At 34.7% G+C, this 21,349-nt stretch overlaps 1 protein-coding gene across 8 annotated transcripts in view; it reads right to left on the bottom strand.

Moving 5' to 3' along the window:
* Positions 1 to 221: 221 nt before the first annotated feature.
* The window catches only part of SLTM (SAFB like transcription modulator), a 59,310-nt gene continuing 38,182 nt past the window's right edge, over positions 222 to 21,349 (bottom strand). For 5 of the 8 annotated variants that reach the window (XM_079125865.1, XM_079125868.1, XM_079125861.1 and 2 more), the window contains 16 exons: positions 20,485 to 20,512; positions 18,719 to 19,187; positions 18,054 to 18,103; positions 16,038 to 16,156; positions 13,804 to 13,953; positions 13,262 to 13,365; positions 12,465 to 12,631; positions 11,923 to 12,008; positions 11,557 to 11,720; positions 8,646 to 8,826; positions 7,792 to 7,916; positions 6,801 to 6,971; positions 5,872 to 6,186; positions 5,616 to 5,760; positions 3,268 to 3,428; positions 222 to 910 (listed from right to left, as the gene is read on the bottom strand). In XM_079125865.1, coding sequence (XP_078981991.1) covers positions 802 to 910; positions 3,268 to 3,428; positions 5,616 to 5,760; positions 5,872 to 6,186; positions 6,801 to 6,971; positions 7,792 to 7,916; positions 8,646 to 8,826; positions 11,557 to 11,720; positions 11,923 to 12,008; positions 12,465 to 12,631; positions 13,262 to 13,365; positions 13,804 to 13,953; positions 16,038 to 16,156; positions 18,054 to 18,103; positions 18,719 to 19,187; positions 20,485 to 20,512 — 2,544 coding nt within the window. In that variant the 3' untranslated portion in view covers positions 222 to 801. The remainder of the gene's footprint in view (positions 911 to 3,267; positions 3,429 to 5,615; positions 5,761 to 5,871; positions 6,187 to 6,800; positions 6,972 to 7,791; positions 7,917 to 8,645; positions 8,827 to 11,556; positions 11,721 to 11,922; positions 12,009 to 12,464; positions 12,632 to 13,261; positions 13,366 to 13,803; positions 13,954 to 16,037; positions 16,157 to 18,053; positions 18,104 to 18,718; positions 19,188 to 20,484; positions 20,513 to 21,349) is intronic. The other 3 variants (XM_079125862.1, XM_079125867.1, XM_079125863.1) reach the window with 2 other exon arrangements.

Here is a 21,349-nt window from a genome sequence, read left to right on the forward strand (position 1 = left end):
CACAATTCCCAGAGATGGAATTTATCCATCACACAGTGCAGATTACCTAAAAGTGCACTTACCTGCACAACTCAGTCTAAGAACTTCGTGATACAAACCTTGGCCAAGGTTTTCATTAGTCTATTTGGTTTCATACCATGCAAACCTGAACAAGTGTGCTGCTACACTAAACTGAAAATCAGTTCTCATTTTACAATTAAAAAGGTTCTCAACACTTTAGCAACTATACAGAATATGAAGGTTTATTTCAAAAAAGATTACATGTTTTTTTAAACCAGGATACACAGATGCACTTAATGTAACAGTACCTTCTGCAAAAATAGGTTACATAATACTCAGAAATGCAAGGAACAATCTTATTCTCTAAAAATTAAGACAGCAGACTTTTAAGCTTAGACAGCCTGCAAAATGGAGGCTGAAAATGCTTGGTGACAAGAAGTAACTCTAGAGCCCGACACCACAGAGCTAATGCTGCAAATTAAACCACTACCACACAGCTGCAAACTACTCTTCATATTCACACAGCATTAAACAAAACAGCTTCAATTCCAATCTTTTCAAATGTGTCTTGGTGCTGCAAGAAAAAAAAGTTGAATGATACACAAAACTATTAAAAGTTACAACAGAACTATTTAAACATCTTCTCTAAAATTGAGAAAAGCAATCATGTTAAATTTTTAAAAAAGAAAAAAAGTCTGACAGAACTCTCAAGCAAGTCAGAGGTCCTCTTCATAAGTAGTCAAGTAAAGTTTACAGGAGATTTCAATAAATTATCTCAAAACCATGGCAGAGAGCTCATTTTCAAAATCGCCGTGGGGGTCCACCCTTAAATGGCTTAAATCCGGAGCCACTTCCTCTTGTCATGGAATTGCCACTGATCTGTACAATTCTATTAATTGGAGATGCATTACTGAAAGAGGTTTAAAAGAAAAAAAAGTCAGAGAACAAAGAACAAATAATCACACAAATACCAACATAGAACATTTACCAGACTCTGTTCTTTGTACTTTGCCTATATTAAATCACTTACTCTTTTCAAAAGCATTCCTATGAGGTACATATCATTAGTAACCCTGATTTATTTGATGGGGTAATGGAGATCTAGAGGTTAAGCAACTAATGGTGGAGTGAGAATCTGAATTTTGCAATCTCATTTCAGTGCCCTTCTTCAGAGGCCTTTGATGGCCTACTATGAATGGACCCCAGATCAACATTAGCATCAACCAAACGGTTATTAGAAATGCAACTTCTCCCCCTCCCCACCCCATTCTACTGCAGTACCAGGGATTGAATTGCAGGGACACTATACCACTGAGCTATATCCTAAGCTGGTTTTTTTGTTTGTTTTTAATTTGGAGACAGGGTCTAAGTTGCTAAGTCAGGCCTTGAACTTGCAATTCTCCTGCTTCAGCCTCCTGAGTTGCTGGGATTATAGGTATGCACCACTGTGTCATTAGAAATGCAATCTTTTTTTTTTTTTTTTTGTACCAGGGATTGAACCCAGGGGTACTAACCCACAGAGTATATATCCTTAACCCTTTTTTATTATGAGACAGGGTCTTGCTAAATGGTCAAGGCTGGCTTTGAAAATTTGCGATCCTTCTGCCTCAGCTTCCAGAGCTGCAGGGATAACAGGCATGCTGCACCACCACACCTGGGTTAGAAATGTGAATTTTCAAACCCCACTTCAGACCATTGCAAGATCAATTCTGGGGGTAGGACTCCAGCTGTTTTAATAAGCCCTTCAAGAGAGTCCTGCTATACACTAAAGCTTGAGGAACCTATGTATTATAGGAAGTCATTCAAGAAATATTTCTAGAATGTTTATATGTAATGCAACATAGTAGAGTAAGTGACAGAAAAAGCAGACTCACTTCAAAAAACCAATAATGAAACTGAGAGACAAAAATCCACAGTAAAGGCTGGGCACAGAAGCATATGCCTGTAATATCAGCAACTTGGGAGGCTTAGGCAAGAGGATCACAAGTTTATGGCCAGCCTAGGTAACATAGGGAGACTCTGTCTCAATCAATCAACTGACTAACCAACCCCCTAAACTATAACAAAATGGCTTAAATAGAATAAAACCAGATTATGAAAAAGTATGCCAGGCTGAGGAATCTAGATTGATTAGGTGAGCAAGAGTAGCTGCTGTGGTTTTAGAGCAAGTAAATGATATACCAAATTGGGATTTCCAACAGTTAAAGACCGAGATGAGGCTCATATTTTTCCAGTTGGAGAAAGTGAGACAGTTGCTGGCATTGGCCAAGTAAAAGAATTTGCAGGCAACGAAAGGGACATGAGGGTTGAAACAAGAGCAAAACTTGCTTGTGACCATGAATTGGCAGATAGTTAAAACCATTTACACGGAGGTGGTAACATACAGCTAACAATAAACAGCAGTGTCTACAGCTCAGTCATCTGAAGGAGCCAGGAAAGAGAATCAAAAAGTCAGAAAATTATGGAACCTTAGAAAATAGAAGACTTTCAAAATGAAGAAAAACAAGAGTGTGAAATAAAGTTTAAGGAGCCTGAGAACTAAGAAAATTATCAATAAAAAGTCACTGGTGATCTTTAGACAGGTAGGGATTACAGGCCTACACCTACAGCTAATACTCAAGAGTTTGATGACATAAGTGATCAATAGGATAGCAGTGATTGGGGTCACTCAGCCAAGCCAGTATCTTCTTTAAAACAAGGAAATGGGAAATAAAGGAGGACAAGAGAGAGATGGAGGGAGAGACTAAAGAACTGTCTGCTGAAGGGCAAAAAAGGATGCTGATGTGCAGGGGCGGGAAGGGGGCACAGGGAGCAAAGCAAACTGGCTTCTTAGCACGTGAACAGGTTTGGGTTAAATGTCCAAAAGTTTTGCTAGTTATTTGAAAGAGGAGGAAATAGAACATACCTTCAATTTCTTCTTCCTATGTATATTAGGAATGCTAGGTAGTGAATAACATGATGGTTCCAACATGAGGTTAATGTTCATTACCTACTGTATTCTGACGCACAGGCATACACATATCTAGATGAACTTGCCCAAATGCCAATCAATTAACTTACAATGAGGAATACAAACTAACAAATTAATATCAGTTTCTCTGCATGCAATCTTTTAGAGATTCTAAGTCAATAATATGGGATATGTTTGGCAGACCTAGGGTTTTTATTAACTGCAATTTAATCTCAGAAACTATAATGACCTTTAAGGAAAGTATAAAGGTTTGGTTGTGTGATAGCAAAATAAGTCTTAAATGATTAGCTATTTACCTTGAATGTTGGCTTATCATGCCTGCTCCTGCCCGGCCATCACCCATTCGCCTTGTATCATGATAGCCAGGCCCTTGAGAAGGTGGACCATGCCACTCTTTCCTTGGTCCACTTGCATCCCGTCCGTGGCGTTCAACGACATGTCGTTCTTCAGGATAGTGCTAAAGAATAGCATATGAAAAGAAAAGTCACTGACATTTTCAGTTTCACACTAATTTACTTACACTTTGTTGTTTTTTTTTTAAACTGGTGTGTTTTCGGTCCTAAGTATTTCAAATGCCTGGAGGCACACTCTCGAAAGAGGTCAAAACCTAAAGACAAATTGGGTTAGAGGTGTATGAGCAACCTATCAGGACGACATGCAAATGGCACCTAGAAACAGGAGTTGTCATCTTATTTTACACAATATTAGTGAGACCTATGGCTCTTACAGGGTGCTACATTCATGACTATGGAAATACAGAGCAATAAGCATAAAGAAACAAAAGCCATAGAACTAAAGATCTGAGGAAGAATCAAGAGTTGTGACGCCTAGCTTACAGGAAATAAGACTGAAGGTGTCTACAGAGAGGCTTAGAAATATACTGGCCAACAACTTATGGACCAACAGTGTTAAAAAAGACAAATTTCCTGAGATGTTACAGGATTCTCCTCCTCAAGATACCTTTTCTAAATTACACCTGAATGCAGGGGGTCAGTCTATGAGACTTTCTTAAGTTTTACTCTAAATAAGGCAGAATACATGGACTATATACTCAGTCTTAAAAGTTCTGTTCAAGCAACATAGATGCCCTTCAACAGATGAATGCATAAAGAAATACACAACGGAATATTACTCAGTCATAAAGAAGAATTAAGTTATAGCATTTGTTGGTATATAGATGGAACTGGAGACTATCACAGTAAAGGAAATAAGCCAATCCCAAAAAGTCAAAGGCTGAATGTTCTCTCTGATATGCAGATGCTAATACACAATGGTGGGGTGGGAGGGAAGGATAGAAGTTCATTGGATTAGACAATGGGGAATAAAGGGAAGGGAGGGGAGAATAGGAAAGACAGTAGAATGAATTGGACATAACTTTCCTATGTTCATACATGAATATACCACCAGTGAAACTCCACATCATGTACAACCACAAAAATGGGATCTTAATTAGATTAAGTTATATTCCATGTATGTATAATATGTCAAAATATACTCTATCGTTACATATATCTAAAAAGAACAAATTTTTTTAAAAAGAGAGAAACCTATATAATAAAATACTTGGGGGAAAAAAAAAGTTCTGCTCAAAATAAATAGCTCAATGAACCTTGGAAAAATTTCTACTTATTAGACACATAAAAACTCATAGAGTCACTAGGCCCAAACCTGTTTCATATATATGCTGGATGTATAGTGACACTAAATAGAATGCCAAGAGATTAAAACATTTCCTGGTCAAAATATGTTATTACAAAACCTAGCAAGAATTCAATGCAAAACAAAATACCAGGATACAATGGAAACACGCACTTTAGGATTTTTTTTGAGATCCAACTTAGAGAAGTATATTCTATTCATGCTACTACTCTCAACTCAAATGCCAGTATTTCCTCAATACAATGATTTTAAATCAGGCAAAAGATTTTTGCTCATTTGAGTCATTAGGAGATTGAGACTTTCCTCTGTCTAGCTCACTAACTTACAAAACATTCAAGTCAATATTTTCAACAAAAATAAAAAGCTAGGGCTGGGGAGATAGCTCAGTCGGTAGAGTGCTTGCCTGGCAAGCACAAGGCCCTGGGTTCAATCTCCAGCACCGCAAAAAAAAAAAAAAAAAAAAAAGAGAGAAAGAATAAAAAGCAATTGAAGGAGCTGGGTGGGCTGGCACACTCCTTTAATCCCAGCTAGTCAGAAAGCCAAGGCAGAGACTCACAAGTGCAAGGCCAGCCTAGGCAACTTAGTGAGACCCTGCCTCACTAAGCAAAAGTAAAGTGCTGGGAATACAACTCGGTTCACTCTTCAGTACCACAAAAATAAAAAATGAAAAGCAATTAAAAAATATATTCTCTTCATCTACCTTTATTAAGAAGAGAACAAAAAAAGTATTTCAGTTCTAGACTCTAATACATTTACCAAATATGATTCTCAAATTGCAACAGCCAGTTTAATAAAAATGAAGTATTTCAAACTTAGTCTCTTACTTCTTTGTACTACTGATGTTTACTGATAGTAAATTGAGAAAGAGACCTTTTGAAACAAGTCTCTGAGTCATTTCAATCTAACTAATTCAGGTCACATCAAAATGATACTTGATATTCACATACAGAGAATGAACTGACAACAAATCATCCTCAGCATTTACCTGGGCTCCGCTTCCCCGATCTGAGATGATTCCTCGGTCTCCTTCTCTGCTTCCATAGCCTGCGGCATTACTGCGATTCCCAGGGGGAGCGCCTCTCACGCTGTGTCCTGATACTTCTCTCCCAGACCGTTCTGGCCTTTCAACTCTGTTAAACAAAACACAAAAACAAGATATAATCGAACCTTTATTATAATCTTTTTTTTAAAATCCAAATGCATTATATACCATTCGGGAGATGTTAAAAGTACACAATTACCTTGCCTCACGTTTATCTGCAGACATACTTCCTTCACTTTTCCAGGAGGTTGGTCTAGAAGGATTGGGCCCCGCTTCTCGAGGGTGTCTGGCGTGAGCAATATCAGGTCTGTCATGAATGATCACTGTTCTCCTCTCATCTCGTTCCCCTCGTACCTCTCGTCTGTCTGTTTCTCTAAGTTCGTTTCTTGGTGGTGGAGGCTCATTTCTTCTGGAATCACTGAAGTTTTTGGGATACCTTTCAAAGCTTGGATCTTCTCTTCGTGCAGTTGGTCGTGCTTTTTTCCCTTCACTTTGACCAACAAAGCGTTCTCGCCTGTTGAGAAACAATGCAGGTCCTAAGAAGTACTCACTTGGCCTTCTTCTGAACTTTATTCGTATAACCTGTAATTATGTCACTTTCTTTAAAAAGGAACTAAAGACAAGACCCACCAAAAAGCTAACTTTAAGAATTTTCATTTAAATGTGACTAAATGTCTGTCAGGATCGTTGTTTTTTTTAGGATCCAGGAGAAATAGTATCACTCAAATCACTACCAACTTTAAGAATGTTTTACTCTTCCTAATAGTTGAAGTACTGTTAACAGTGTTCCCACTCAGTATTAAAGATAAGAAGATAAAGCCAACCCACTTAATCTTGCTATGGTGGCTTATTTAACTAATTTTGATTACTGAACCACATTCCCATTAACAAAAAGTAAAACTGAACAAACATACATTTTGATCTGAACATTCAGTTCTGGCTTAGTACTTCTTTTTTGTGGTACTAGGAATCAAACCCAAGATCCTACACATGATAGGCAAGTGCTCCATTGAGCTACACTCAGTCCCATGATTCAGTACTACTTAATTAATATTTTAATAGAGAACCAGAGTTAGCATTAGGAAGGCTCATATGCTAAATATAATGACTTTTAATATATCTACCTACCTTTCAAAAGATGAAGACTGTACAGCTGAACTCTCAGGAAACCTTCCCCTTTCTCGGTGATCGAAGTCATTAAATCTATTCTGTTGGCGAGAGTAGTCAGATCCATGGCTGAATCTTGCATCTGTATCTAGAGACAACTTTTTATTCTCGCTCCAGTAAGGATCATCTCGCCTTAAAGAGAAATTTTTGCTCATTTATATGAAATGACTTCTACAATGATCAAAACCCACTCACTTGGAGTCATACATACCACGTTAGAACTGTGGACACAAGAAGCTACTAAACTCAAGACACAACACATTTAGTTAGGAGTGCAAGCTAGCAAGAAATTAACTGCTAAATTACGTAAAGTTATATAATGTTAGAGGAATTTAAACAGAAGAGAACAAGTCTTAAAAATCTGCCTGTTTTAAAATCATTAAATGGAAAAGACAGATAAAACACTCGATGCAATGTTATAATAAACTCTAACCATCAGTACAAAACCTTTGCAGTTATCTTTAACTTTGGAAAAGTAAGTCTCAAGCACATTCATTCTACCTAGTTCTTCACACAATCTACTAAAACTCACAGAATTTATATTAAGAAAATTAAATGAATATATTTATAAGCATGAACACAAACACACAATAGAATTCACAGTCGAACTTCCCCAGTTTGACTTATATTTTTGAACTATCTGCATTACTGATAAAAACTTTCAAAATGGGTCTGAGTTTGAGAACCATTATCAAAACCTACCATGACCATATATTTTCAGTCACAACAAAAAATCATTTGGCATTAAAAGAAGGGAAAAAAGGAGAGAAAAACAGACTATTCCCATATGATACTGTACTGGGTCCATGCCAGTGCTGTATTCCTTCCCACCCTGACTTGGCCATGACCTTTTATTCCAGGGACAGGAGCCTATACTTTTTAATTCTTTAGTCTTGGCTTGACAGGATTAAGACAGCAAGTCTAACTGTTAAGGAAAAAAGTAAACAAATACCTATGATCTACATCATGTGGCCGTTTCAAAGAATTCCTTTTTTCTTGTTCATAACGAAGCTGTTGCTGCTGCCTTCTGAGTTCCTCTCGTTCTCGAGCAATCCGTTCAGCTTCCTTGCGACGTTCCTTCAGATGACACAGAACAAAGAACCAACCAATACAAAATGAAGACCGAAGGTAAGTATACATGCAACTGTGTTTTAACCCAGTCATTAAAAAACCATCATAGGCTAGCACCAAGCAAAACACACACCTGGGACAAATAAATATGATTTCAAGAATCTAGGCTACATGTAGCTATTGTTTTGCAACATGAAATAAAACAGGGTTGAGTGATAAAAGCTGGCAAGTATTTGGGAAGATAAGATTTAGTTTAATCATTTGACTAAAACAAAAGCACTTAAAAGGGAATTAGAAATAGAACTCTTAATATGTAGGAAACTAGGTGCCTTAAAATCCTGGATTGCAATTGTGCAAAGAGAGGCATTATTTCCTTCCAGCCATGGGAATTCATTCCCACTATCATATGTAAGAAAATACTTATTGTTTTCGAAGACTGGAATAGTGACAGAGCCTGGATTACAACTACTCTGGACTCATAGTCCTATGCTCAGACTATTAGGCTGCCATTATATTGCAGAGCTAGAGTTACTACCAATTATCTAGAACAGAATCACTATTAAACGTATTTTGAACTAGTACCTAAATCATTGTTATCTTTCAGGGATACTTAAATGCTCATTAGTTGAACTCATTCAATAAAGGCTTTACAACAAGTAAAGCAAATTTTAGGGCAAAAATCACAGGGTTTGAAAAAGGTGAGTTATTTAAGATGAAAAGATTTTCTGACTGCACCTGTTCAATACGAATGCGTTCCCTTTCCAAGCGTTCGCGTTCCATTCTCTCTCTCTCTAGTTTTTGCCTTTCAATTTCTAGGCGCTCTCTCTCTCTCTGTAAGCGTTCCCGTTCTTCCCGTTCACGAATTATTCTAATGCGTTCTCGCTCTCGACGCTCTCTTTCTGCAATCTCTCTTCGTCTAACAAAAATCAGTATTTAGAAATACTTAAATTATGCTAGCACTGTGTGAAAGAGAATAGCTGTTGAATTTTTCCTTGAGGTTGTCAATTTTAAACTTCAACTTAATCTCAGTCGTTTTAATGTAATTGGAAAGAGAACTCAAAATAAAACTTTAAACAGATTCCAATACTGTCACTTATTTATAAGACTGTCAACTGAACACTAAATTTTTATAAAAAATAGTTGCCTTTTAGATGATTCCTGTTTAAATAAAAACCCCACTATAATAGCCCACTAATTGACATTTTAAAAAAGGAGATATTCTAATATGTAAATATAAACTACAAATTCTATCAATTAGTTTTGATAGAAAAATTTTCAATTCTAACATATATTCTATCTTCTTAAATAATGTATATACTTTATTCTGATGATTTGGAATTATAATAAAAACATCAACTATAGCAAATGCTATATATTAAAAAAATGGTGCCGTTAAGAGCCCCGTTTGGCTCCATTTAAAAGATGGTTCCAGACAACATGCTTTCTGGAGTAGCTCAATCATTTGAACTAAATTAAAACACTATGGGCTGAGTTTGTAGTGTAGTGGTAGAACACTTGCCTAGCACATGTGAGGCACTGATCCTCAGCACCACATAAAAATAAAGGTTAAAAAAAAAGTTTTGCTGCTCTAGCTTCTTTAGCACTGCTTATAAAAAATAAATTAAAAAAAAACACTATTTATACTTTTTATAGTGTTTCTGTCATTCCTCTCTCTCAGGCAGTCAGCATAGTTTTTTGTCCATCGTCATGTCTTCCTCTAGCAACCTAGTGATTCTCAATGGGTCAATACTACTCCCACAGAAACTGAAGGGGCATTTTAAATGATCATAATTCCTAGAATTTAGTGGTTAGGGACCAAGAACTCTAAAAACCTTATGATGCATGAATTGTCGGGGTAGTCCTACACAACAAAAACCATCCAACATTCTTTATGCCTTTCAAATGCCACAGTGGACACTCATGTCACTTAAAAACAAAAAAAGTCTTAAAATAACAACTGAGCCTAGAACTTAACTCCATTTTTAATAAATGCCAGTTTTGTTTACTTGCTTTGACAGTATTAAATATTAAAAATTTTTCAGTAATGCAACTCCATGTAAACAGGGAATATAATACTTTTTTGAGAACTTCACCAAGAGCTGTTCACCATTTTAGAGATCACATCATAATGTTAACATCACTCCTGGTATTTGACTCACCAATCAGTTTGTATTTGTAGTTTTCACATTCTCAGTGAGTCTAAATAGGGTACAAACATCTGACTATTCCATTAAGTCTTCTAGAGAGTCATGCCTAAACATTCATATCTGGAATATATATTTTATTATAAATTATTTCTCATTTACATTACAGTTAATCATTATATTGATTCTCTGCAAATTATCTGTATAGGTGGGTGTGTTATACATCAATTTCATTTCAGGCAAGTAAAGAGGGCATTTACAATAGTTCTTTATTTAAAAGGAGCATTTGGGCTGGGTGTAGTGGTGCCTGTTTGAGGTCCCAGCTATTTGGGAGGTTGACTGAAAGGATTCCTTCAGCCTGGGAATTCAAGGACAATCTGGGAAACAGTGAATCTCCATTTCAAAAATAAATAAAAAAGGGGTCTTGGTCTGATGGGTTTGAGAATCCCCATCCTAACAACTCCTCACTCCCTCTCTCCTCCCTCCCAACCTGTTAATTAAACAAACAGGAAGCTAAGCACACTGTGACTTCATCTACAAAAAAAAAAAAAAAAGGAAAAAGGGTTTTAGTGAAGCTGTATGGTAATGAATGTTATTACTTAAGTTGCTAAAAGTATCTCTGGTAAATGAATAGATGAAATCCCATAAGTGACATCTGGACAAGACAGGTTAGCATTTGGAAAAATATATTAAAAAACACATTCACAAGAATATTTAAAGTGCCATCCAAAAATTGAACTCATGATGATCTGCTGAGGTATCTATCACCACTAAAAACAAACAAATTTTTTTGTTTTCAGTTTGATTTAAAAAGAATGCTTAGGGCTAGGGTGATAGCTCAGTTGGTAGAGTGCTTGCCTTAAAGGCCCTAGGTTCAATCCTCAGCACTGTGCAAAAAAAAAAAAAAAAAAAAAAAAAAAAAAAAAAGCTTACTTAGGGATGGAATTTGAATACAATAACACTTGCTGGTGGATCAAATCTTCCTTTACGTGGGCACTGAACTAAAGAACAAAATATTTTTATTAAAGAATTTTTTGTTAAAATTTCAGCACAGCATTTGAATACTGTAACTTACTTTGAAACTATCTCAAAAATCAATTTTTCCTTTAAAGTTTTGTTTTGTTTTGTTTTGTTTTGTTTTTTAATGGCAGCAGCTTTGGAGTACAGGAAAGAGCATTGGACTTGGAGTCAGAAGACTTGGATCTGAGTCCTGACTCTGCCACTCAATAGTCATGTGACTTTGGAAGAGTCATTTAGCCTCTCTGGGCCTCCATGTTTTTGTATTAAATACTGCACATAACTAACCTTACAGAATTGTTGAATTGGAGATAACAGATGGGAAAACACTTTGTAAAATTTTGTAAAGTGCTAAGAAAATTTAAGAAATCATTAAATGGCAAATAGTCTTCTGCAGGAATACAGTTTCCAGAAATCTGGCTTGTAACTAGAATTAAAGATGTACCAATATTTAAAAACAACTGTAAAACAGATTCTCTTCCTACCTTCGGAGGGAAATTGCTCGTCGCAGTCTTTCAAAACGAACTAAATGTTCTCTTAATCTTTGTTCCTTCATCTTTTCAAAAGGCAAAATCTCTTTCCTTCTGTAGTCTTTGTCCCTTTTTTTATCTAGGCTAGCTCTCTCCTTTTCCTTGCTTCTTCCATGAATCTAGAGGTGAAAAAAAAGTTATAAGAGGACTAAAAATTAAAATAATTTGGGGTTTTATTTTTCAAGTTTAACTGGTCAATTAAGAAATTTAAATGTTGAATAACATTTTTCCTTAGGTTTCCTAGCATGAAAGTATACAAAAATGGTTACAGAATTATCTTTTGTAAACAACTGAAATAGTGTATAACATCCTAAGACTTACTTTTTCATATCTTCCTCTTCTTGATGGCCTACAATGATCTCCCTTAGTTTTATCTAATATTACCATGTGTCCTGGACTCTTTGAACCTAAAAGAAAGAATACACAGGTAAACAAATGTCTAAAAAATATTTTATTGAAAAAGAAAAAAACACGTAAAAATGCTGAATTCTTATCCAGATATTCACAAACCAACACATGAAATAAAAACCTTCTTATTCTGAGAAATTAAATGGAAGATTTTTAAATAGTTCAACCTGCTAACATAAATAATTTCAATGATACCAAAAGATCTTAACTCAATATTATAAATCAATGTCCATTTTAAAATACCTTAAGAGTTTTTTGTTACATCCCCAGCCCAAGTCAGCTCAAGTATAATAGTTAAGACAATTAGTCCTACTAAACCTCCTTCTCTACTAGACACCTAACAACAAAGCTTAAATATTCACCTGGATTTGTAATCTCAGGTTTTCCCTTCCACTGTAAAAAGTAAGTAGTAGAATGTATTAGAAAGGGATTGAGAAGAAAGATACATAGCATACTTATTCGCTTCTTTTCTTCACTTTTTTTAATCGATTCTGAAGTTTGGCCATTTCCTCCATTATCATTCTTCTCATCTTTACCTTCTATTTTCTTAGCATCCTTGCTTTCTTTTTTTTCAGATTTCTCAGATGACCTTTTCTCTTCTTTTTTGACAGAGGCTTGTATCCTGACCATATCACCCCAGATAAGAAAACAGAATGAGAACTACTTCATTAATGTATAAAAAAGTCTATGTGTATATTAAACAAACAAAAAGCAAAACAAAACCTAGCACCAAACAAAACTGTTATGATTTGGGTATGAGGTGCCCCCCAAAATCTCCTGTACTAATAACACAGGAATATTCAGAGATGAAATGACTGGAATGTGAGAGGTATAACCTAAACAGTCCATCCTAGTTTGAATGGAGTGCTTGGATGTTAACATTAGGCAGGTGGGCCATGGCTGGAAGAGACAGGCCATTGAGTTGTACCCTGGAAGGGTGTATTTTCCCTATGGCCCCTTCCCTCTCTCTGCTTCCTGAACCCTCCATTGCTGAGCAGCTTTCCTCAGCTGGGATCCTCCCCCATGATATCCTGCCTCACCCTGGGCACACACTAATGGAGTCAGCCATCTACAGACTGAGACCTCTGAAACTGTGAGCCCCAAATAAACATTCCCTAATTATAGTTATTCTTGTCAGGTATTTGGTCACAGTGAGAACTACTTCATTAATGTATCAAAAAAAGTCTGCTTATCAAAACAAAAAATAAAACTTTAACCCAGTACCAAAATAAATAAATAAATAAATCCTTACTTGCTACTTCTGTCACTCATATTTTTTTTATCTCCAGAACTTCTTGAACTACTCTTTTCATCATTCTCTTTCTTCATTTCTTTCTTAGAAGGATCACCTTTTACCTGAAAGGTTTAAACCAGAAAAAAAAAAAAAAATTTAATTTTTAAAGTTACAGTATAATTACAAAAAGTATGTTGATAGTAGAAAATTTGGAAAAGATAGAAAAATATTTTTTAAAAAGTAAATTAAAAAGTGAATGCATAAAAATAAAAGTCATTCTGATTTTACTTCTTGCCAGTATCATCTTTAAAGTGAAAATTACAGATCGATTATTCCTTCTCTGAAATGCTTAGGACCAGAGTGCTCCACATTTGAATTTTGGAACATGTGCACAGGCTTTAGCATTTGAGCACACAACTCTGAAAATCTAAAATATAAAATGCTCCAAAGTTTGAAGCAGTTTGAAGAGTTTCAGATTTTGGATTTCCAGATTTGTGATTTTTCAACCAATCCTTGCCATCACATTAATCTCCTTCTTATGAACAGTTAGGCAAACTTACTTTTTCAACAGAAATCAGTTGACCATGCAGCTCAGTGCGATGAAGATGTGCAATACATCTGGCCACCTCTGTGCTTGAAGACATAGTTACAATGCCATAGCATTTTGCTCCAGGACTTCGAGCATTTGTAACTACCTTTGCACTAAGAACCTATAAAATGAGATTGTACTTCAGTAAGTTTTACAATTTAGCAACTACACACATTTCAAAATAGATAAAACTTCAGAAGAGAGACTATTCAAATTAAAGGATATAGTAAAGACATTAACTCAAGACAAATTCTGGATATGTGTTATTCTGTTTCCTGTTCTTGTGATCAATATCTGCCTTGTCAATATGAACTTAGTACTAATGGGAAGGTGTCAAAAAGCAATTTAACCTATTTTTTGTTTTTATTTATTTATCTATTCTCCCACCCCAAAATGTAGCCAAAACAACTAGTCATATCAACAAAGTAATGATACAATTCGCAAAAGCAAAGTAACTGGATTTGTACCAAAATATCCCTATCATAGGCCCACCCTGAATCTCTTTAAAGAACATAAGGATACATAAGGATACATTTCTAGATTATAGACAAATGTTAACACTTTTCTATGAGTTACTTTGTATTTCAAAAATGAGTGAAGAACCAGTTGTCTATTTAAAAAAAAAAAAAAAAGCAGATTTAAAAATAATCCTCAGGCTGGGGTTGTGGCTCAGTGGTAGAATGCTTGTGTAGCATGAGTGAGGCACTGGGTTCAATCCCCAGCACCACACACAAATTAAAGGTCCACTGACAATGAAAAAAAAATTGTTTTTAATCCTAAAAATATATACCTCAAAACTTAAGACAACACTATTCACCCATGTGCTTTCATAATTTGTATGAATACAAAAGTGACAAATACTTTCAATTCTATAGAATGGATAGATAAACAGACGAAGCAGGTATGGATGAGTGAAAAGAAAAGTGAGAACAATAATCTAGTGCTGAGCAAAGAGGAACAAAGATACAATGCCAGGAAGAGGTAAACAGAATTTAAGAAGTTTTACAGTGTGGGTGGCAAGAAACTATCAGGTTTTATCTCAACTCTGGGAAAGGCAGATTTGCCCCAGAGTAATTTAAGTTTGAAGTCCAGGGTCCTGTTATCAAGTAGATATATCCTTAAATAGGTTTGGTCCTAACAAATACCAACATTAAAATATTGCTTTTGCCTCTTCTAACAATATATTACTAAAAATAGAATACAACTACAGCTTATTAAGGGACTATAATTCTCACTGTCTACATCTGACACCTACAAGAATCTCCTTTGCTCAGGTTACTCTTCCATACTGAAGAAAAAAGCCCTCCTAAAGTCAACAGGACAGTGCAATATTCAATAATGATTATTGAATATTGCACTGTCCTGCAATATTCATTAGTGGTTATTTACCAATACTGGCCATTCATTTATTAAACATTCAAACCCTATCATGTGCACATAAAGTACGGTAGATTAGGTCCCTGCCCTAGAAGAGCTTACGCTTGTGTAAGTTAAATAAACACGAAATAGATGAAAAACTAAAATGTAAGAAAAAAAGAACTTTGCGCCCTAAGAGATACACAATGCAGTCCAATGCCACAGGAATACATTGAATATTCTTTGACTACTACTTCTTTTCTATTTAGTTTTCCCCTTAAATGCTAGAGAAACATTTCCTAATGAATGAGTCATAATAAAACACCCCTCCCCCACTCTTTAACACTCCACTCCTTCATATCACTCAGAACAACTTCTGATTATTTAAACACATACACATAATAGAAAAGCCCTAGAAATATATATCCAGTTTTACATTCATCCCCATCACAGAAATGGAATCTCTGTAACAGGAATCATACTTGGGTTTTTCCTCCCTAAGTTACATGTTTCCTATCCCCTAATACTACCTGCTTACATTTTCAAGATGACCACATTAACCTCAACAATGTGCTAGGTCCAATGCTAGGTACTAGAAAAAATCATGATGAATAAATCTCAGTCCTTGAGTTAAACAGCTTTGAAAAACAAAAATTACCCAGGGCTCAAAGTGAAATTAAGCATCAAAACACCATTCAACCTCTTACCCTAATCTACCATTACCTCAGAACACAATAATTATATCTGTAATCATCCAAGAGATACAAAAAGTGACAATAAATATATATAATACTGTTTTGAATACTGCAGACACTAGAAAGATGGATAAAGAAAGTAAAAAGAATGTACCTTTCCATATTTGCCAAAGAGGTTCTTCAAATCAGCAGCTTTGGTATTAGAAGAAAGTCCACTAACCCAGATATTTTTAGTTGAGCTTCCACTGCTACCACTAGTACTACTTGTACTTCCTAGAATAGATTTAATATCAGATGTTTAAGTATCTTACTCAGAAATTTTTTTTTTTTAATTATAAGGGCCATGTTCTTTCAAAGTATAAAATCCTTTCATTATAATAATATGATCATACTATACGCAAAATCCTATGAATCTGCTATTACAATTCAATAGAATAATATACAACATAGTGAGAAAAGAAATATTTGTACACTTCCTATTATACGAATGTTAAGTCAAAGTGGGTGAAAACTGAATATAGGTCTTGCAACTTTTCTGTTCAGTTTTAATAATTTACACACTATTATTCCACTGAACAAGGCAACCAGTAAATAGTTATCTGGAATGAACAGAATGCTTAACTCCTTATCTATTGTGGGCTTTTAGATTTTGAGAAATTGGAATGGAAGAGGGATGAAGTCAGAGCAAAGGATAAAGAGTTTCCAAGTATCTAAATGGTTAATAACAATGACTAATCAACCAATTCACCACATTGATTGTCTTTCAGAGAAAGGATAAGAGAAAACGGGAATTGTATGCAGCGGGATAATACTGGATCCACACATGTTATATCTTAGAATACAAGCTCATTCAGTCACCCTTTAATGATTTTCCTCAAATGTGCCATAAGAGAACAATTTTTATAATTTCACACTACTATATGTAGAAAGAGTAAATTTTTCAATACTTTATAAAGAGTTGCATGACACAGTATTAGCTGAAAACCAACTCAGTCCATTTACAGGGAGACAATATTAATTCAAATATTTTAAATATTAATGGCTTATACTTTTCTAATTTTAAGAAGAACATTCATCAAAGAGTCTATTTTATCTTATGAAATGTTAACCAGAAGTCTGTGTATCTTTTTCGTTATCAGTAACATTTGGGTCATATATCTAATTACAAAAAATAAAGGAAAAAAAGCACTACTTAACCAAGAACCAAGTTTCTACATTTAAAGGATAATTTTATGAACTTTTTGTATCTTACTCATTAACCCAAACTATAAGGAATGTGGATATTGCAACTGTCAACTGCTAAATCATATCACCATAATTTCCATCTATTTAAAATATACTAACAAAACAACACTAAACAAACCATAAAGGAGGCATAAAATCCTCTTTTGGACACTAACGAGGTATTTTGGAACGTTGTAGTACCTCAATGGTACATTTTGCTCTAAAATGCTTTTATTAGAAAACAAATATTTTTCAAGCAGACACAGCATATGTACAAGATGAAACTATTATTTATAGCTCATAACCATGAGATAACCAGTGATTTTCCAAAACAAAAAGCAATCAAATACTACAGCTTGAAACTTATAAGAATTTTTAAAAAATTATTTTCCTACAAAGTACATCAAGTCAGAAAGTAAGTTCTAAAGCACTAAAATAATGTAAGCAGGTTATATTCATAGAAGTATGCTCTGATTTAATGAATGAAGAAGTTAAAACCAAAGGGTAGAAACTGATTATTTTTTAAATACTCGACTCCATAAACACACACAAATAATATTTATTATTTACATTTCTTCCTAGAAAGAACAAGAAAATGAATGTGGTCCATGTATAGTAGTTATAAATGACTGCAACTAAAGACAAAATACTTCTGAATTATAATATAAGCATGAGATATCTATTTATATTCAATACAATTGCTTAGAATACAATAAATTTTCCTAGCAAATGTTTTTTTAACATGCTCATCCCTGTTTACAAATTAAATAGTAATACTTTAATCACAGAGTTTGCTGTCATCTGACCCCATAGTTACACAAAGGCCATCCAAAATTTTTAGTCAATAAAAATTATAAGAACTAAATGTCAAAGAAAATAACAGACAACTATTACTTTTTAGTGAAATTATGCAATGCTATTACTGAAATAGGAAAAAATCCATTACCTTTGTCATCTTTAGATGATGTCTTGCTGTCTTTAGATTCCTTTGAAGAGCTAAAGAGGCAAACCATCAGAAGAAAATTGAAAACAAAAAACAAAAACAAAACAAAAACCGAGCAGTTTGATATTGACTATATTGCAAACTAGTGCTATTCATACAAATTAACAATTCCAAAAGCCTAGATTAGGTTATTTGAACAAATGACTCCCTTAGGATTCTTGCACTGATTTTCCCCAAGATGCCTGAAGATCTAGATTTTCTGATAATTCTATTCAGTGGATATATGGCCATCTTCTCCAGATTTCAGGACTGGGACTTGACTTCATTTTGTGTTCTTAGAACTGATAGTTGTTCATTAACCACCATCACAAGGATTTTTAAAAATAAAACACAAAAAAATTGTCAATTTGAAAAACAAAAACAAAAACAAAAACAACCAAAAAACCAAATATATGCTGACAATTCGACAATGCAATCAGTAGGACACACTGCATATTATGAAGGTCTTGAATTTTTTTTTAAGTAACTTATGACGGTCAAAAATATTATAGGCAGGATCATAAGACACTAATTACTGTACATGGTCTTGAAGCCACCCCCTTAATGTAGAGTGATCTTATTGAATGCTGGAATTCAGTATCGTAAAGAACTGACATAGAAAAACAAACCTCTTTGCTTGACCAGAGGCCCCAGTAGACGAGGGCCCTTTCTTCAAAGTATCCTTTTCTTTTTCTCCAGATTCTGCTTTCTTAGAACTTTCTCTGGCTTCCTTCTCGACAGGATCACCCTTCACGCAGTCTTCCTTCTTACCATCTTTATGGTTCGCATTCATCTCATAATCCTTGGTTTCCTTCTCCGGGCTCTGTGCAATGGCGTCCTGCCCATCTTTTGGCTTACTTGCTTCAGAATCTGTAATTTTCACATTTTTACCTGTTTCTAGGAGGTCATCACCATCAAAATCCAGAGTGATGGCATCTTCAGCCTGGATTGTGACCGAGATGTTGTCATCCTCAGCTTCTTTCACAGTCGCATTAGCTTCCATCTCTTCATGAGCTGTGTGATCAGCCTCAGCTAGGTTCCCTTCTGAAGGAAGAGGTTTAGATACTTCTTGTGTACCATCACCAGAACCTGCTATATCTAAGAGGATTTAACAGGAATAAATATGGCAAAACAAGAAGTTTAAACAATTTCATATTCATAAGCTAGAATAGGACCTAGAAAATATAAAGCCAGTTATTAGCACTGATGGAAGGTTAGGGAGAAAAAAAAAACACAAGGGTATTAACTAACATAAACAATCCTTTACCCAGGATCACTTATTCTTCACGGGAAAAATGATCTCTACATACAAACATCAAACAACAATAGTGAGAAAATGTTCCATCCTGAAGATACCAGTTCTTCATTTCTGGTTAGAAGTTAATGACATATGGAAGATTTTTTTTCCCCTCCATGGATAGTGACAAACGTGTAGATTTGTTTTTCAGTGTTCAAATCATCTTGGGATTTAACCCTTGTGACCTTCAGAATTCCCACGGTGACTTCTTGCAAGGTCACAGTCTGAGGATATCAATCGGTCTTCTTTCAGGGCCCCATCTTTTTCATTCTTCAATTCCTGGTAGTCCAGAATTGAATGGAAAACTGCTACGGAAGGCTCTGAAGATTCTCCTGCTCCATAACGTCCAGGAAATTGGTTATTTCCAGTCTTCATCCTGTCCAGCCAGTCCGCAATTACCATTTTTCAAAGATGTCTTGCATTCCCGAAAAATAGAAAGGCCTCAAGCATGTGTGATTTTCAGTCAGTAGCTTGATTTATTCATCATTACTTCTAGGTTGTTTATTCTGCCTTCCCTAGAAGCCTGCTCCATGTCCTTTCTAGTCCAAAGTAGGATCCTTTGACTTCTGTCCAAGAATTCAACCTTACATTGATCACAAGTATTGCTACTGTTGTCCCTGGAATTGTATTGGATCAGATAGCTCTCCTAAACTACTAAAACTATTGAAAGACTATATGATAATTTCTTTAAGTAATAAACACAAAGTCAGTTTTCTGGTCACTCACCACTTTTAGAACTAGTTGCAAAATTTATTGTGCATCATATACTAGGACATATGAGTTACTGCAGTGTTGGTCTTAAGGACATAATCAACTTACCGTATGCTAGAGGTTATTTTTAAAATAAAGTAGAAAATTGCATAGTTCACTACAGTAACTGATATGTACTATTAAGTTAGAACGTATCTTAAGTGGTCAAAAGAAAATGAAAATTAATTGAAAAATTAAATCAAGATGCTAACTTAATTCACTAAATTGATAAATTTAAAAATAAATTCATTTTAAAACTAAGATTTCATATAAGAAATATTTTGTGTTCATGTAATTTACTTTTCTAAATGTTAGCAATTTTTAAACTCTACTTAGCATCAAACATACCTTTCTCATTTTCTTCTTCCTCACCATCCTGAAATTTAAAGAATAATCAAATGTAAAATGAATTTATATAAAACTAGATTTTAGTAAGAACACAAAAATCCATTCAGTTAAATTGGTGGGTAATTTAATAACATTAATTAGGGATAGCTGTCACTAACAAATAATTACGATATTCCAATCAGAACCAGGGCCCATGTAGAGCAATGTAGCACAAACTTGGTATATGCTATTTTAGAAAAGAAAAGGGAAGTCTGTCAAAAACTACCTCAACAAATAGGGAATACTTAGTTTCATTATTCAAATAAGTTTATGTAATCTAAATCTTACTCATATCATAGAACTACCAATAAAAAGACTGACCTGATTATTTTATGTCACTCAGTTCACAGGTACTCAGTGCATATTATTCAAAACAGTACTAGAAAGCATACCTGTAGACATACACTTTCAAGGGCTTGAACACGCATTAATAAAACAAACAAAAAACACCCCCTTATTAAGTATTTCAGACACAATTAGAATGACTAAGAGAATAGTCAGTTTCGAACTGCTAATTTCATTATCTGCTAAAAATGAATTCATAACTGTCACATATATACTGGTGGCTAATTTTAAAATGGTATTGGTTTTGTAAGTAATTTTAAAATATTCAGTATTTTTACTTAATCTAAAATGAAAATGCTAATATGAAAACAAGAATGAATGTTGCAAAGGGAAAATTTTTTTAGTCTAATAAGAAAATAATGCAAAAATCACTGAAGTAACCCACCAAGAAATAAGAAATTTGTTAGGTTAAATTGGTGGATAATTTAATAACATTAAGACAGAATCAATATTTTCCAAAAATAAGACCATATAGAAAAGT

This window comes from Sciurus vulgaris (genome assembly GCF_902686455.1).
Source record: "Sciurus vulgaris genome assembly, chromosome: 2".
NCBI lineage: Eukaryota > Metazoa > Chordata > Mammalia > Rodentia > Sciuridae > Sciurus > Sciurus vulgaris.